This window comes from Drosophila kikkawai, chromosome 2L (assembly GCF_030179895.1).
Source record: "Drosophila kikkawai strain 14028-0561.14 chromosome 2L, DkikHiC1v2, whole genome shotgun sequence".
Classification (NCBI taxonomy): Eukaryota; Metazoa; Arthropoda; class Insecta; order Diptera; family Drosophilidae; genus Drosophila; species Drosophila kikkawai.
The window spans coordinates 14,891,108-14,909,465 of record NC_091728.1 but is presented as its reverse complement, the minus strand read 5'-3'; the positions used below and the strand labels follow the sequence as shown (position 1 = coordinate 14,909,465).

At 40.5% G+C, this 18,358-nt stretch overlaps 2 protein-coding genes across 3 annotated transcripts in view; one reads left to right on the top strand and one right to left on the bottom strand.

Annotated features, from left to right (window-relative positions):
• The window catches only part of dcma (decima), a 28,119-nt gene that overhangs the window by 1,030 nt on the left and 8,731 nt on the right, over positions 1–18,358 (top strand). Inside the window, exons 2-3 of one of the 2 annotated variants that reach the window (XR_011444347.1) lie at positions 9,399–9,712; positions 16,460–16,626. Coding sequence is in view for 1 of the 2 variants with exons in the window: in XM_017169983.3 (XP_017025472.1) it covers positions 9,626–9,712; positions 16,460–16,626 (254 nt within the window). In the remaining variant the exon portion in view is untranslated. Of the gene's footprint in view, positions 1–9,398; positions 9,713–16,459; positions 16,627–18,358 lie in introns of those variants that run through there. The other variant, XM_017169983.3, reaches the window with a different exon arrangement.
• Taf12L (TBP-associated factor 30kD subunit alpha-2) lies at positions 4,671–5,341 on the bottom strand. Its single transcript, XM_017169913.3, has 2 exons — positions 5,138–5,341; positions 4,671–5,078 (listed from the first exon to the last, which is right to left on the bottom strand). Exons 1-2 carry the CDS (start codon positions 5,297–5,299, stop codon positions 4,839–4,841), a joined length of 402 nt encoding a protein of 133 aa, XP_017025402.1. The 5' UTR covers positions 5,300–5,341; the 3' UTR covers positions 4,671–4,838.

Genomic DNA, 18,358 nt, shown 5'->3' with positions numbered 1-18,358 from the left:
GTAAACAGAGGATACAACGAAATATAAAAGGCCCAAGCCGTGATAAAATAAGCGGAAAAATAGCTCAACAAAAAAAGGTGTATAAGGTGTATATCTATGTATATGAAAACATTTGCCGGAAAACAAAGGAAATTATCTGACCAGCTGCCGTGGCGTCTTTCCCGTGGGAAACCCGAGGGTCGCCGGTGACAAGTGACAGTTTATTTGTTGGTTTGTTTGTTTTTTTTTCCTTCTTTTTTTTGTCGTCAAAATATCGCCTAATTTGGCTGGCGCTTTTATTGTTTGCCCTTGGACATGGCGTCATTATCTTTGGTATTTTTATGCCTACTCTCCTCCCTGTGTTTACACACACTTTTAACGTGTTTATTCGGCCGTAACACAAACTAATTGAAACACACCGGGCGTATACTTAATGTAAGGCCCGGGGCGTGTCACGTTTCGCTTGCATCGCCTCGCAATCAGTGGACGCCTTGAAACCCACTCACATGCAATTGCAGTGCACTTGCCACGCCCGCTGCCCTGCTGTCATTTGGCACTCAATGCCAGCAGCGTAAAGCTGAAACAACAGCGGGATCCTAGCAGCCGTAGTCAAAGCCATCGCCATCGTCATCGTCATCCGGCGTAGTCGCGAGTGCGGGCTGAGTGAGCCGCTGTGCCATGGGCGGCAACTTGTTTACCTGCCTGTGTTTTAATGAAATGCAAATGCAAACACAAGCCGTGAAGTACCATGGGCGGGATACCCTTGAAAATCAGGCAAAAAATTTTGGCTACAGAAGAGGTTTCCTTTGCCTAAGGCCTGTATAGTCTCCTTGAACGATTTTAGCGGCTTTTGTACACTCTTTTTAATTTTAAATAAATTTAAAAAAATGTATAAATATAAAGACCAACGAGTTTAAACTGAAAATTTGAAAATATGTTTTGATTTATTTGTGTAGTATTTGGAAATATCATCAAAGCAACATAACCCAAAAACAAATACAAATTTATTTAAGTTTTAGTTCAATATATTTCTTAAATTGTAGCTTTTTTATTTTCTTCTTTTAATTGAATTTATGGAATATTTACCTCTATTTACAATCAAAATTTTTAAATTGCTACCATCGCAAAACCATTGCTTTAATTTCTTTTACTCTCCTCAATATTTGTATATCAAAAATGTTTATTTTCATAAGCTCGCCTAGATGGCTTTCACAAAGATTGATGGCATCCTTAGAAATAAATCGAATGAAGCCCCCAAAAGTTGTAAGTAAACAGCCCCACAGTGCGTCAGCACCTGTGCAGGCAGGTAATTTTTCTTGGCCCCGCCTGCAATGGCACTTAGTGGTAATGGGGTTACTGCCAAGGAGCCGCCGCACTCGTTTTGCTTGGGTCCTGTCCCTGATTTGCTACGCAAACACTTCAATTTCCCGTGACAGATGACAATTTCCACACTGCAGTGCAATTAGATTTAATAAATTTCCAAATCACATTTGCCTCCCGGCTGCCAGCCGCCCATTAAATATGTATTTATCATAATTTTATTCATGTTAGGCTCGAGTTTGATGCGTAAACAAATTCGCATAAATAAATTGCCGAAACATTTCTTTACGACCGTGGGCTTTGCCTGAGGGTTTTTCGGTTGAGACCATAAAAACGGATTTGAGCATAATTTCAAAAATGCCCAGAAAATACCCTGGATTTCGATTTAAAATGTTCTTTGAGCACATATTAATTTAATGGCAATGCATTAAACTAAAGACTCGCCATCGAAGGTATTGTTGGGAATATTGAACGTGGCAAACTTATGCAAAGTGCTAAAACATGTTTACTTAAGCTCCATTTTTTATGGGGGAAATCAAAAGCTGACACTTAAGTTGTTAATGGAAGTGAGATTACATGGGAAATATTATGTTAGGCCTGGAAAATGATGTTCAGTATAAGATTGAAAGTACAAAAAATATTATTACTGAGAGAAGATCATTATTAAAGTTAAGCTAATTTTATAGAACCAAAAGAAAAATAAATATTATTTTATAGCAAAAGCAAAGCTCTTTATTATATTACCTAACCTTTACGAATTAGTTTTCAAGTGAAACCCCTTGCCAAGCCTGTTTGTTGGAGCAGTCAAAGCATCATGTTACCAAGGCCAACGTCAAATGTGTTCCGTTCTCCATTTGCTTAAGCCCGACTCAAAAAGTTGAAAACTTTTCCAATTCACTTAGTTCATTAACTTGATTCATCATCTCGGCAAGTGAGTTTGGCAAACTCCACCAATGGTAATCAACTGGCATTGATTGCTCTCTCATTTTGGGCACTGCCATTGCTTGGATCGGATTCCCTTTCCCAGCAGCCTCAAGTTCGGTTTCGCATTGCAGCAGCCACTCGCTCATTGACCTTGGCCTGAGGCCGGAGAAGAATACATTTTTATTTTTTTTTTGGCCTGGGCCAGCGACAACTCTTTGGTAACATATCACTCAACGCAAGTTTTCCCCTCCCCAGACGCAGCCTTAGCCTGAGCCCGAAGTTTCCATGAATAACTTGCAAATTTCTTTGAAAATTTTTGCTCAAAGGAGGAGGAAATGAGGAAGTTTCCGCCTTTGCGTTTGACATGCAAAAGGGGTCGTAGCACAACACTTGAATTTAATTAAAAAGGATTTTGTCTTGTAAAACTCTTAGGTTGCAAGTGCAGGACATGTCTATTAGGGATGAGAAAAGCAGGACTAAATATCTATGAATAAAAAAATTAAAAAATAATACAAATTTACTTATAACAATAATTAATAAAATAGATTTACTTATAATATTTGTATAAAGTTAATCCAAACCAAATCCTGCAAAATGTTTAATATTTATTTCTGTAATAAATATCTCTTTAATGTTAAATGATCTCAAAATAAATAAATTATTCAATATTACTACAAATATCTAGCCTACATGTTCCACTGTTTGAAAAACATATATCCTTAAATACCCATTAGGGCGATTTATAAAAATTAATTTACCATTTCGGTCACCCGGCAAACATAATCATTATTCGGCTATAAATACTCCCTTTGATTTATGCTGATAACTCAATTTTGGAACTCTCTCGCCATGGCTCATATTTTATTCTGACGCCTAGCCACCCGGCTTTTTCATTAATTTATTACAGCCAGAGGCAACTGATTTCACTTTAATTCAATTTATTTACCAATACACAACGGAAACAACAATATTAACAACGACAACAGCAGCAGGACTCGTATTTATTTCATACTCGTACGTCGACGGCCCGTGGGCCATGTCAGGACGAAGTCACTTAGCTGCTTATCTCCTCGGATCCATCGGAGGAACTAAGCCAAATCGAGGGGCGGCCCTCACGCTGATGGAGTGGGCGTGGCCAGCCAGACTGTGTGTGAGTGAGAGTCACGCATTGGAAATGTATGCACGACAAATTCATTATAATTTCGTCTCCATGAAATCCTCGACGGCTCGATTTCGTACCGATTTTGGCTGCGTGCGTGCCAAGACATACGGCAAACGAATTTCCTGCTCGCTTGCGGTTGTGGTGGGCGAAGGCACACACACAGTCTGGCAGGGAGACACTTGCTGATCCAATATGAAATCAGTTTAAATGCGCCCCAATGTGTCGTTCTCGGATTATGATTGCGAACGATTGTGGCTGCCTCGAGGGCGGTTTGAAATGTAATGAAAGCTTTTCTATGAGCTCCGGAAATAGGACAAAATTAAAGTAAAGTTTCTGCTTAAATTGGTTTCATTTGTTTTACAGTAGTTTCTGGTTTTTATTTTAAAAATATTTGTATTTATATTAAAATTATATATGTTGCTTTATTTAACTAAAATCTATAATTTTCATTTTAGTCTTTGTCTATTCAATTTCAGCTTCAACAACTGTCAAAATTAAATGAATTATTTAAAATGGTTTTATATCTTTAGTTTTCATGTATCTAAAATCAGCATTGTTGGCTTTTAATTATGTTTATTCCTTGGCAAAGCCTAAATAAATAAAAGGTGTGAGAAGTATTGTCAAAAAAATGCCTCTTATCGATTGCCAAAAATGTATGCGAATGAAATAAAATACACAATATAAACTACAGCTATTGAGTATGCTAGAAACAGAGTCTCTTGTGGTAAATAATTATTTAAATAAATTCGGATCAGCGGCTGCATACATAAACACCCATTTATTCAAGCATAGAAGGAAAAAGCTGCAGAATTATGCCTTCTTTGCCATTTATATAACGTGCCCAGGGCCAGCCAAAAAGTATTCTTTATTCTTCCTGCAGCAAAAAAAAGCTCACGAATTTTCCGCCTTAGTTTTCTTCTTTTTTAAGGCAAAAAGGGTCCTGGAAAAAAAATACCCAGTTGCTTGTTCATGTGTGTAAACGGTAGCATGTGAGTCTGAGTGTGAGTATGAGCTCGGTGGTGTGGCATTATGTGCCTTGGCATTTTTATGGCACTTTAACTTTATGTTGAGTAATTCCCGGCTGAAAGGCTGGAGTCCAGAGTGCGGTGAAGTGTGGCCGAGACCATGATGACCGCTTTGTCGGGGCTATTGAATGTGTGTCGGGGCCCTCGACAGTCGCTATTGAATTTATTAATTGCTTAATCATGATCCGGTTTACAATTTTCCCCATCAGGAATACACCTCTTTCACTGGCACCTGAATGGGTTCTTTGAGTTTGCGGCAGTTATTAATTTGTTACGGATTTTGCTTTTATTCTTGTCGTTTTTAATTACATTTCTCTTTATTTTATTTTTGAAAGCAGCTTATGAAATGAATTTTAAGGTTTATGTGATGTTTTCTTAAAGACTTTTTAATGGTTTTAATTTTATTGAAATTATGTCAGCCCTCTTCTTTATTTTTCTTCTACAATATCGTGGGGAAATTCCATATTGTACTCCCGCTTCAGGGTGAACTTGAGGTCCAGCAGGCTCATCCGCTCCTTTCGGTATTGGGCCAACTTGACAACGCGCCTGGCCACGTCATTAACAAAGACATCGGCGATTTTGGCCACCATATCCACTGCCTGATCGTCCAGCACGGCGTAACGGTCGACCCTAAACACAAACTGCTTCAGGTTCAGCTCAGTGATAATCTGCATTCGGTGATTTAAATGTTTAGTGTCATTCATTGGAGGACCCAACAGTTACTCACATCGTAGTTGCTGTCCAGTAAGTTTCTCTCCTCCTCGCTGGACGACGAGTTCGATTTCACGGAGCTCACGCTGCTGGTGTCGCTGGAGCTGCTCGATGATCTGTTCGTGAGGGGACTCCCATTGCCGAACGATGAATCGCTATCGTCGCTGCTGAGGTCCATGATTTGCAATTAATTTCTTGCGGTTCGCTGCACCCTGGAGCTGCTCTAGGCGCAGAAGTGACCAGAACTACTTGAAAATTATAGGGGCAACGAGGCAAGGCATAGCCTACTTATGGTACCTTGATTTTCAATAAATCGAGCCTCCAGGCATGTTTACTTTTCAGTCGGACTCTGAGGAAGCTCGGCTGGGCCCAACTCTTTTGGCCCAGCAGCGCCCTGCCATAAATAACCAGTTTAAGCCGCGCTCTCTGCACCTGAACGTGGAAAGCTTGCCATTGTTGCCGGCTTGGCTTCCCTTTTCCGCACCGGATTTTCCTTCACGTTTTTCGTCGGTCTTGTGCTTTTGATTTATGTCCTCTCTGCTCGGCGGCGCTTTTCATTTCACATGCGGCCCGGCCGCGTCTAAATAAATATCAAAAAGCAACAAATTGTGGCCATGTCATAAACGACCTTTGCCTAAGCCCAAGACGGGGGCCAGGCGACAGCGGCGTCGCAGTCGCTTAATTTTATGCCAGGTGGGTCGGGGCAAGGTCGGCCGGAATAACAACAGCCAACACGTGCCCAGGTGTCCTGCCGGCCTATTATGCCATTTGTTTCTCTCGCTTTTCTCCAAGTGCACAGTGGGAATAGTCCTTAAACGATTCGCGGGAAATTTATAACTACTTGGGGACTGGCACAATGAGCTGGAATTTAAGGAAGTTCGTTAAGAAAACGAGAGTTCATAAGGACAAGCATTTTTTATGAGTTATGAACTCTAAAAAAGTAAATAAATGAATTTATAATGTTCATATATCGACGGTAATTATTTTATTTAAAACGAGTAGCATTTTTTTGACAAATCAAAGTTTTAAAAAGCCATAACTAAGTCGAAAATGTATTAATATCAATTCTAAAAGCTTTTTATGTTATTTTTTAATAGGTTATTCAATTTGCATACTTAATTACCCATCTGGAAAAATGCTAATTTTTTGTCAATTTAAATATTTAAAAAAATGTAATAAAATGTTTTTTTTTTGACATGGCTAAAAAAATTGCCTATTGATGCTGGTAAAAAATTAATTAAGTACAACAAAATAATTATAAATATTTGTTGGCACTAAAAATGTATAAATGTATACAACAAAAAATATAATTCGACTATTTTTTTTTTATACATTTCAACATTTTATTTTTAAACTTCAGTTCCATAGTCCTCATTTTACCCCCTTCTAAAATGGTTTGCCATTTGTGTTTCAGCTGCGTTTTGCACTCTTTTTGCACACTCGGGAGGTCCTCTCCTCGGTGTCCTCGGCGTTAATAAAGTCGCCTACTTAAAGCGTACGACAATGACATTGTGCGTATGTTGCCAGTCTGCGGGGGTCGCCGTCGCCCCTTTGGCCATGTGTCACACATCCGCATCCGGTGTTGGCATTGGCATTAGGCTGCTCTCCTCCCCCGCACTACACTTTTAGCCTCTTTCTCGTTTGTCGTTTCCGGCATGCGACTCTTTTATACCGCCACTTTTATTTGCTCTGTGCACTTTTCTGGTCCTGATAGTGGTCCTCCTGCCTGCCTACGCCCGTGTCTTGCCTGATTTTTGTTTCTTATTTTGCTCGACGGCCTTATGCACTGAGAGACTTCCACCGTTTAGCTTTAAGTGTGTGGCAAGTGCCATAAATTTCACTTTGTCAGGGTCTTTAATCGCCCAAGTCCCAATCAGGCCAGTCATTGTGTGGGGCTTGAATAGAATTGTGCCAGTTAAGGTATCATAAATGCCGGAAAACAAGTGTCTAGTTCATATGGGGGAACTTTAAGTTAAATGAAAAAGGTTTTTTATTATTATAGAATAGTATTACTTTTGCTTAAAGTTAGTCTCTTATTTGGCTTATCATATTCCTTAATATAATGATTCGTTGTTCTGCCCAGTTCGTGTTTATGAAGTGCTAATTTGCTGTAGTACCTGCATAAAGAATGACAGCCTAAGTTGCCAAAATGTTTGAATTAATCACACATTTGTCAAAATTATTCAAATGTCTTTTGAGACACACAGAGTGGGTATATGAGAGCGAGAACGAGTGCGAGTCCCAGTGAGTGTGTGCGAACATGAATAGTTAATACAAATGCTCGGGCCTGCGGTTGCTCCAGTCTGTGCCGCCTCCTCAGTTTATTTTTTTTTGTATTATTTTGTGGGGAATACAGACTGGCGGCAGTGTATGTGTCGGGGTAATAAAGCTAATGAGTTTCTGGCATGTCTGGCAGAGTGTCGAGACTGAGAGGCTAATTCCCAGCCAGCGAGCAGAACATGCATTCGCATTCGCATTTGCTGGCTTGTTGCCATTAAGAATGGTTTTATTTCACAGGATTATGGCGTTCTGTTGTTACGTATATTATTTCTCACATCTCTAGTATTTGCTATATTTGTAGGGTGAACTTTTCCCCCTCTGCAGTAGGAGCATCTGATATTACTAATACGCCCCAGTGGCACAGCCGCATATTGCGTATACGCAGGGTGTCAAGCAGAGAAATTGTTTTAAATCGACACCCAGACGCACACAGACAATTAAGCAGAACTTCATCTGCATCAGATTTGCGTAAATGTTTCATAAATGCAAGAGAAAAGCAACGCATTTAATGTGTTTCTCCATTTAAGTTTTTAATTACACTTAACTGTAACAGCAACGGGAATGGAAATATACAAAACGCGGTGAAGAAGGAGGCTTAATAGCCGGCGCGCCATTTTGTCGCCGGCATCGTCGCTTAATCCTTGCGCGGCATATTTTCCAACGTGGTGGCTCGGTGGCTTAATGAGGCGCATTTCCATGCCGAGCACGCAGCTTCCACGCTCGATGCCAAACAAAGCAGCGGCATCCTTCCGGGAAAAATGCGACTCTAAGCCAACACAGCCGCACTCAGTCTTATCAGTTGCATTTACGGTGGCGCAGGCATAAATGTTGAATAGCATTTAAGGTGCTTAATGGCTTCAGAACTTGTAGCAGAATGATGAAAATTTAATTTTCCAACAGGAAATTAATTTTGTTTCCGTTTCGGAAAGTGTTTACATCTGCAAATGATTTGTTATTAAAAATAGTAAACAATAAAGGCAGGAAATATTGTATTTATTTGTCAGAGATATTTCAAGAACATTTTATTTAGAAATTACCAGCTTAATCTTCAAACAAACTTTGGCTATGATGATATGAACCGTTAAATGTTTATGAATGGAAATTAATTTGATTATTGCAAATTCTCTTCTTATTGAAATGTTTTTCCTTGGAATGTATTCAGGACTGTGCTTGTATTGGTAAATTGAGCGTCTTGACTGACACAAATCAAACAGATATTGTAGCCTTGCAGCTTCATCTTCGTCCTTGCCGATGGTTCTACTACTATGTAAAGCAAACAATTTACCTTCGGTCTTAGCCTGTGTATTACGAGTATTTGTTTGCTCAGCTTTCCTGCGCTGGCTTTCCGACTTTTCCGCTGCAGCAGCGGTTGCAGCTGCTGCTTCAGTTGTTTTCCTTTTAATATAATTTCATCGTTTTATGCAGAACTTATTATACTAGAGGAATTTGTTCCTAGGCAACTTGAGCTTTTCCCTGTCCAGTGGCCACTTTTCGCGCAATAGACTCTCCTTCTCAGCTGCACCAAGAGTTGAATTTAATTTCATTTCGCTTGACTTCAGCTCGACTCTTGTTGACTGCTCTTGTTTATTTGAGTGGGTTAGGGGGTGAGAGCCCGATCCGGACAAGGACCGAGTGGCTACAAGCTTGTGGGCACGTGGCAGCCAATTCAGCCGCTCAAAGCCAAATGAAGTGTTAACACCGAAAATGCCGAGAGCGGTGGCCAACTGTCGCATCCGCATCCGGTGCGATTGTTGGCTCCTCTGTGAGATTTGCTGGGAGGCAACGAAAAAAGCTACAGAAAAAACGAAGCTGAAAATCGATGGCATGCAAACTAAAATCCCCAACGGAATCTATCAGGGGCGGAAATCGGCGGCGCCACCCCGAAATGTTTTTACCCGAGGGGCCGGAAAGGCGTGTCAACGCTTTCCGGTCTCTCACAGAACTATATGGGCAATTTCAATGCAAATTCCACTTAATATTTGTCACGCTTTTTGCAGATGCTGAGCGTAGTCCACGTGATGTGATTGGGATCCAGCGACGCTTGTCGCGATAGCAGACACTCTCTGACCTCTGACCTTACCATACCGATGAGCCATGTCCGATTGAATGTGGCAAAGACCAAAACCACAGGCAGCACCGCAGCAGCAGCAACAACAGCAAGAGCAACAGCAACTGCAACAGCAGCAACAGCAGCAACAGCAGCAGCAGCAGAAACAGGAGCAACATGTTGACGACCCACCATCTGCACCACCTGCACCACCATCGCGGCAGTACGGCTGTGGAGCTGGACAAGATCACCAACCTGAATACGGTGAGTGTTAGGGGATTTATAAATAATTTATTAGTTTTATTAAATAATAAATCTTTGGCTCTTAAAGCATTTTCCCGGATTTCCTTGATTTCTAACAAACTCTCTTTTAATCACAGAAAGGAAAATCAAACAGATTTTCTTGGCATCTCGGATATTCAATAATTTTCTCTTCTTGACTCACTTTATGGCTTTCTACTTAAATATGCAGCTTATTGCATTCAAGCGAAACTTGAAGCTTGTTTTCCAACTTGCCAAACCTCAAACGATTTCCAAATTGCGTTTTCCATTTCCCAGAATTCTTTTGCTGTCCTTGTGAGCTTTCAGGAAAAGTGTCGAGTTTGTCTATCGGAATTTAAATGCAAGCACTAATGAATTTCAATTCCAATTTGCAAAGTTAAATCCTTTGGAAAATGGCGAAAAGGAGCTTAAGACTGGCGCCTTAAAGTATACAGCTGTGGGTCAGGGCCTTCAATTAAGATTTTTTCTTGCAGTGAGCTACATCCGTTCCAGGAAATAAACAATAACAATATTGAGTGGAGAACAAGCTTTCCCTCGGCATATGCCATATAGAATGAAGTTAAAAGCAGAGGGAAATTATTGAAAGGATTCTATTGAGTGCAAGAGGACCTCTACCCCACTTTTAGTTCAAACTCTGTCCGGTTCTCTTGTTCACCAAAGTTGTCTAGCTGAAAAATGAAAAATGTTGCTGTAAAAAAAAAAGAGAAAATGGTAGGAAAAACGGAGGGCGGACTCGGCAGCGAAAAGGAAAATGTGAAACACGTTTATTGCCATTCATTATATTCTCGCGAGCTGTTGCGCAAAGTAATGAAGCTCTTTTATACGAGGCAGCTCTCTCCTTTCACAGTGCACGCATAGAGTCACGCCCACCCCCGACTACGCCCAGGGCACTGGAAGAAAATGCGGAGATTATATGAAACTTATAAGGAATTTTGAAAGCCTCTTTAATGAGTTTTAAACATAAGATAGTTGGAATGAAGCATTTTACCATTAGTTTTGAGATTGGTTTATTAAAAAATATATTTTTTAATTTGCAGTTTCTCTTCAAGCATTTTGCTCTGTGTTCCAACATGTTTTTGCTTAAAAAAAAAGAAAAACCAACACTCGAGAAGGGGGAGAGTGACTGGCGTTGATGAGAGAACCCGGCCCCAGGCTCCCGGTTTTTGGTTCAAGAAAAATGGCTCGCTGTCTTGGACTCGAGTGGAAATAATAATTTCGGCAATGGCCACTGCAGTTTTCCAAGGAGGGAAAACTACAACCAATTTTCATTAAATGAGGCACTCCCACTGCCCCCACACTCTCGGAACAGCCGCCAATACATCTTCATTAATTTTGGAATAATGCATGGCATGTTTGTGTAGACGCTTAGTCGACCCTGCCCTGTCATTGGGGCTGCTCCGCTGTGCGGTCCTTGGCCGCAGGACCTCAATAAAAAACTAAAAACTTGTGCTTAACTTTAGCGGCGAACATTTGTCTCTCCTGTCCGAGGGCGTGAGTGAGTGAGAGTGAGGAGGACAAAGGAATTTTTGGGGTAGAAAGTTGCGCAATAAAAAGCGTGGCCTAAACAAAGGATCGTGTTCAAGGACAAGGATTCTCCGCTTGTGTCACTCTCAATATAGTGGCAAGGTATCCGTCGATTGTCAGTCAGCTTGATTGATAATGTAAACCGAGAGCAGCTCAGCACACACACACACCATACACACTCCTCCCATTGCCATAATCGCCGGCCATTCAGACCACTAAAGGCCCATAGTGGCCCTCTCCTCGTCAAAGAGCAAATAAAAGCCCGTCTTGTCCTGATAGGCGGGCATCTTATCGATTTTACGGATTACAAGTTTTTGTTATCACTTACGCAAATGGCCCGAAAGGTCTGTGCGATTGCCGCCAAGATGGGGTTGTTTTTGGTATTAAGGGAAGGAAAAGGTTTTGTTAAAGACTTGAACTAAAATTTGGATTTCTTAAGTAGAAAATAGTGGTTAGGCTTCTAGCAAACTTGATCAGTTTCCTGTAGTTCTTCCTGGTTAGAAATTATTACTAATATCTACTATTACCTACAATTTAATGACCAAAAGTATATAAGAGTAAGGTATATATAATTTTTTTTCAAGATTTTACCATTCATTCAAAAACCAACCCAACCATTTGTGTTGCATGTGATCTAACAAAGGACGTCCATGTCAAATTGCTTTCTGCGGCATCTGGAGTCGTGGCCGTGGTCAAGGGGGGGCTTTCATCACCGTCGCTTTGCCGCAGCTGCGATTCGATGGTTGTTCTAGGCACTTCCCTTCTTTTATTGTTGCTGCCGGCCAAGTGGGGCTTTGTGGCTCACACCAACGCCTCCGTGCGCGTACACACGCACACACTAAACCTTCATCGATATTGGCAGTGTGTTGTTGCACAGCAGCTGCATTGTGTGATGTGCTGTTGCTGACTCCTGTTGCAAGCTGTTAGATCACGGAGAGAAATAGAGCAATTTTAGAAAGAAGGTTGAGAATATATACCTATATATAAAATTATATTTATTTACACAATTACTCTCGGTTTTTAAAGCATTTAATTAATTTTTTTGTAATTTTCCGTAGTCCTCAAAATATTTCAAAATTTTCCAAGGTTATTTAAACCAAATTTCCTCAAGTACACACCCATTTTCCTTAGTGCAAACCGATTTCAAAACGCTGTCTGACATTTATACACTGTAACGAACCTTTGTTTGGCCTGAAGGGAGGAGCTAGAGCTCGACCTGTCGACAAGCGATGGGCGAATGCCTGTCGACTGTGGAATGGACTGTTGGCTAGTTGGTTGCATCCTGGCCTCCAGCCCACCAGTTCGATGGTAATTATTCTACAGTTCAACTTGTTGGTTCGCTGGCTAATGCGTTTTGCCATTGCACTTTTGTCCTGGTAATTGCCACGGCTTTGTTGAAAGATGTGGATGTGCAAAGCGCATTATCTGAGTTTTTTGCAGCTCACGTCCTTAATGGAGCGTGATATTTATTAGCTGACCGCTGAGATCTGCAGACAAGAGCACTTTTATCATCTTGGTCATTTATTAGTGGTTTCATGTTTCAAGGACCAAAAGGACACGTAGTGTGTAATGGCAGCTTTGTAATTTGTTAAGTCTCTTTCTGTTGTTCATGCCACGCACTGTGTACGCCTTGGACATTGTGAATTCATGGCCCTGGGCAAAATTGTATTCTAAAATGCATCCAAAGGACTCGCATACACTCGGTAAACACACACAATCTGCTCATTACAAACGCTGTCTGTCTTTGTCTTTGCCGGTTCCCCTTTTTGTATTGCAATTTTAATTTCCGCTTTCACTTTGTCTAGATTCAGTTCTACTTGTCGTCGCCGTTTTCTTTTGTATGTTAGTTTTCCTCCCCCCTGTTTTCTCTACCCTATTTTCACTCATCTCATTCCATTTCATTTTGCCCCCATCTTATCCCATCTCCTCCCCGCGGGCTTCTTTGTCTTCTTCTTGGCGTTGTGGCATTTGCGTTTTTGCTGATTTACACATTTGGCCAACTGCTGGAGGAGCAGTAGGAGAACGAGGAGGAGCTGCCAGCGTCGTGAGTTTTTCTTGCAACAACCGGAGCACGTATGTAAATGCAGAGAACAAAATTTAGTAATATATTTTTGGATTTATTAAAAAGGGAAATTTGAATACTTCAGACAAGGATAATAAGAAATGAGGATTTATTATATATTTGTATATATAAAATAAATTATTTCTAGATGATCATCAACAGCCGAATCGATTTAGCTATGTGGATCTGTCCTAGGAATTATTGCTTGTTATTATTGTTGTGAAAAGTACAGAAGTATTTATGTATCTTTTCTGTCATCTTTAGTATGTCTGTCTGTATAAATACCTCCATTTGTAATATTATTACATATAGGCATCTATCTTTTACTTTACTGTTAAATAATTTGTATACCAATTTAAATTTTAAAATTTTATTTTTAGTAAATTTAATGCTTTGTAATTTTTTCAGTGCATTTAACATATGGCATCAAGCACGTTGCTTTTGTTGCATAAATTCACAGCGGGCCAGCGCCGGCAGCTGTTTTTCAATTTTTCGCCTCAACTGTTGACGCAAAAGTAGTTCAAAGTGGTTCCTTGCCAGCCAAAGAATAATAAAACAACATTTCTTCCCTTCCCATGTCCAGTGCCAGTTTCGCATGAATATGCATGCCCCGAAAAGGGGGGATTCCCCGTACCACTACAGCCTTTATTATTCCACACATGTGTAGCAGCACACTTTTTAGCCGGTGTTGGTGCCATTAAGCTCTGCTCTCATTACTGACCAAGAACGCCGGGGGAATTGAATATACCTCAGCTTTGTATAAATGAAATTCTGTGTGTGGTGGTGTGCTTGCGAGTGTGTTTGTGTGTGTGGTCAGGTAATTTCAGAAATGTACTCGGATTTTTTTCCGCATTTGTATTATTTTTGCTGGGGTTTTTGCGCTGGGACTTGACTCTCTGGTTTAGCACTGGCTCTTATGGCTCTCGGCTGTCCCTTTTTATGCCAGCCCAAGGACCTTTGCCCCGCAGGACGAAGACGACAGGCGTTTACATTTGGGATTTGCATGTGCTGCAGGAACTTTTGCAATGCCAGCTACTGCCGGCTATGTGTCCTTCTATCAGCCGAGATTTAAGCGTCATATAAAATTTATGCGTGTGGCTTTTATGAGCTTATACTTGCGTGTGTGTGTGTGTGCGAGTGTGGCAGTGCTATGTTTTATGGGAGACATTGTCCTTGGTGGGCAGGTAAAAAAAATCTCAAATAATTAGGTAGCAGCAGAGACTGGATTTTTGTGAGGTCCCTAAACGGCAATGTCTTATTAAAGTATTTAATGAAACATTTTAGGGCTCATATATCCGAGCGAGATTGTAGCTTCAATGAAGATACCTAAATTAAGAAATTTAGTAAATATACAAAGGCTTAATAAGTACATACAAAAATATATATAACTTTAGAAACTTTCTCAGAATTTTTTACTACAATCTTTATATAAATATCAAAATGATTTATTTCCTTCTAGATTTTACCTAATCACATTTTTTTTATCTTTTCACAACCCCTTTGAAGATTCCCCCGCTGTCAGAAGAATTTGAATTTTTTATTTAAAATCAAATCCACATTCCGCATCGGTGTTCCCTTGTCAATATCAAAGCCTGGGCGAAGAAAAACAATGAATCCAATATATATTTTTGGGGCACAGCCAGTCGGCGGGGGCAACAGCTGATGGCGCAAAAGTTTTGGTAGGCTAGGCCCACTCGCTCTCGGGGAAATGATTACAAAACCATGACTCCGCCCACCCGGAATGGGAGCAAAGTTTTTGGGATATATCCTGCTCGGCAGCAGCACTTTCAATAAGCAATTTGGCTAAGTGCTCCTGCCCTCTTTGTTCTCCGAGGGCCGCCTCCTCCAGTGTCTGTGGCATTGTCAAGCCAATGCCATCAATATGACTAATCATGCATATATTTCATAAAGCTGTAAATCCCAATCCTCCCCAGCCTCCCCTTTTGCACAGCTGTCGGCCCCAAAATTGAGTCAAGCCACAAAATTCACTTTGCATTCGCCAGGGGCGTTTCAGACTTTCGAGGATTATTAAAATTACGCATACGCCGCGTTTTAAATGAAGTGTGCGCGAGGCGATGGAGGGGAATGTGAAGGGAAATGAGGCTGCCAGAGTCAACCATTAATATTTAAACGTGCCGCCCCTCTTCGAAATGTGTGTGGGGGCGTGGCACAGCACGCATGTGTGTGTGTGGGAGAGTAATGCGGAAAATTAAGCTTATGACTGACTGTAAAATTAACTTGGCGGAGGTGGTAAAATAAAAACAAAATTTAATTAAAAATAGCGCAGAAATAGGAAGGCTTATGTTAGCTATAGAAAAGCCATAGTCTGGCAAATATAAATTAATTATTAGATTTATAAGAAGTACTTTTGTGTAGAGAATTAAGTTGCTTAATTAAGGTGTTATTTCAGGAAGGTTATTAATTGTTTTAAGCTGCAAAGAAGTGGCTCAAATGGACTTAAAATGCTTCAGATCACTTAAACAAAAGTATTCTAATTAAGTTTTAAAGTATTACTTTAATATAAATTCCATCTTAAATACTGCCAGCAAGCATTCTTTGAAAACTTACCAAATTTCCTTTATACCCAGCAGCCATAAAATTAACTTAAAGCCCAGAATATGGAATGTAGTCAATAATAATTGACTTAATATACTTTTCAGCAACAGCTTGACCCTTCTAACCAACCCAAAAGCCATAAAATTGGGCTCGAATAATCCTTTGCATTTCAGGCATTTTAATTTTTATGAGCCTGATTCGGCCGCAGGCGAAGGCCGAGAGCACCAGCAGCATTGGCTAAGGAATTAGGCCTCGATTGCTCGATTCATTTGCCGCCTCTGTTGTGGCAATGAGCCGTAGTAACATAATGGCAGGACTCTTGTCCTTATCTGGCTGGTGGAGAAAATTCCCAGAAATTTTGCTGGGTGAACGAGCCGACGAGCGGCTGGGCAAACAACATATATTTGGTTGCCTGCGGTCCTCGGAGAGGGTTGTGCATAAATTAAAATACGAAATGTGCTATGTGCGGGCCTAATAGAGCTTTCGCATAAATTAGGCATCAGTTGCCGCCAATGACCCGCTGTCTAGATATATTTATATACCTATATTATATAGCCGTCTTGTCTGCCGTTTTTGTGTGTTTGCAGCTCATCATGGAGATCAACAGCCACGTGGCACTCTTCCGCGACATGCTGATACACGTGGGCCAGGCCAAGGATTGCCCCGAGCTGCGCGAGAAGATCCGCAAGCTGCGACGCACCTGCGTGGAGGCATTCAAGCACACCGCCCAAATACTGATGCCCCAGGTCAAGAGGTAAGCGAATGCCAGCTTTTTATACTTTACCACAAAAAGAGTACAGTGAGAAAAAAAGCCATATCATATTGTTTTGTGTTTTGCTTTCAAAGTACAATTTTAAATGTATATAAACATAATTGTACAAATTTTATGATTCGTTTTACTGATTTAATAATGCCGCAAGAAACGTCGATAGTCGCCAGAAAACAGAGATGTTTTAAAAAAGTTTTAAAAATCAAAGCAATCATATTTCTCCACTTCTATTTTTACTTCATCCCTAAGCCAAATATATATTTTCAAATTTAATACAGGTCCAGATTCCTAAAAAAAATACAATTTAATTATTAAATATATATTATTTAATCATGAGGAATTTTCAGCTCTCACTTTTTCTTCCCTTTTTTCGTTCAGTGCACCTAAACGAAAGACCCCAAAGGGATAGATAGCATTAACATAAACATAAACAGCAACGTGTGTGTGACATTCGGGGCACTTCCTTTATGTGTCCGTGTCCCTTTTGGGCGCGTGTGAGTGAGGATTCGAGCAAGGATGTGAATGAGAGGGCGGAGGAGTGTCTTATGGAAATGTATGCAAATCTAATTGCAGTCAAATTTGGTCGAGAAAAGCGAGAGTGGAAGGGATAACATAAATAACAATTTGTTGGACTCGGATTGAGGACCCTTGGAATGCTCTCTCGCTTGCTCCTCCCAAAATGAGTTAGTGGCAGAGTTTGAAATTCAATTTCAAAGTGCTGCATAATTTATCAGAACAAACTCTCAGGCTCCCCAAAAAAAAAAGTTAATAACATTCGTTTTTTTTTATGTTTTGAGCTGCCTCGGGGGCGCACACAGCATATTTGGTAATTTTTTTTCATTAAACCTTGTTGTGCTCGGCTTTTGTTTCTCTCGATGGAAAGTTTGAATGTGGTTAAAAATCGTTTTGTTTGGCAAATGAACGGAATGGTAAATGTGGCACTCGCCATCAATGTGATATGGATTTACTCTAGAGAGAGCTTCAGACCGGGTGTCAGCTGGAAAGGCGCAAAAACTTTAACGCCTGTGTGTCGTTGTCTCTGCTTACCGACTTCAATTTATTGATTTATGCCCGGACCGAGGAGCCGAGATGGAATCCCCTGTGGATGCCACACATGTGCCATTATCGCATCCCGACAACACCAACAAAGTTTATTTTCTTTTCTTTCTTTTTTTTTAACACACATCTTGAGGGGAAATTCATACACACAATACATAAAATATTTGTAATTTCAGACACACAACCAATAGAACGTGGCATTGAGGGTTTACACAAACAGAAAATATAAGTTTGCTTTTGAATTAATTTAAAGTAAAATAAAAATGCTTCCTGAGGATTAAAACTCAATGAATTTAAAATTACAGCTTTTTTGCTCTGTGTAACTGTCAAATTTGACTTCTTTTTGGTGGAACTTTTTAAGCACAACACGCTGGCATATGACAATGTGATTTATTATCGAGCAGACGCTTTAAATGTCACTCTGGAGTGGCGAAATGTCAATATAACGAGACGAGCATCCGCATCGGCATTTTTCCATATGTAACCCAGTGGCCAAAAGTGCAGGAAGAAAGCACAAGCAGAGAGCACAAACAGAAAGCAGACGAAAGGAAAAACCCAGGAGCAGAGACAGTTGAATTGATGATTGGCTGGCAGCAAGCCAGAGACAACGAGGAGATTTCAATTAATTTTTGCTTTATTGACACAAATGAACGACTCG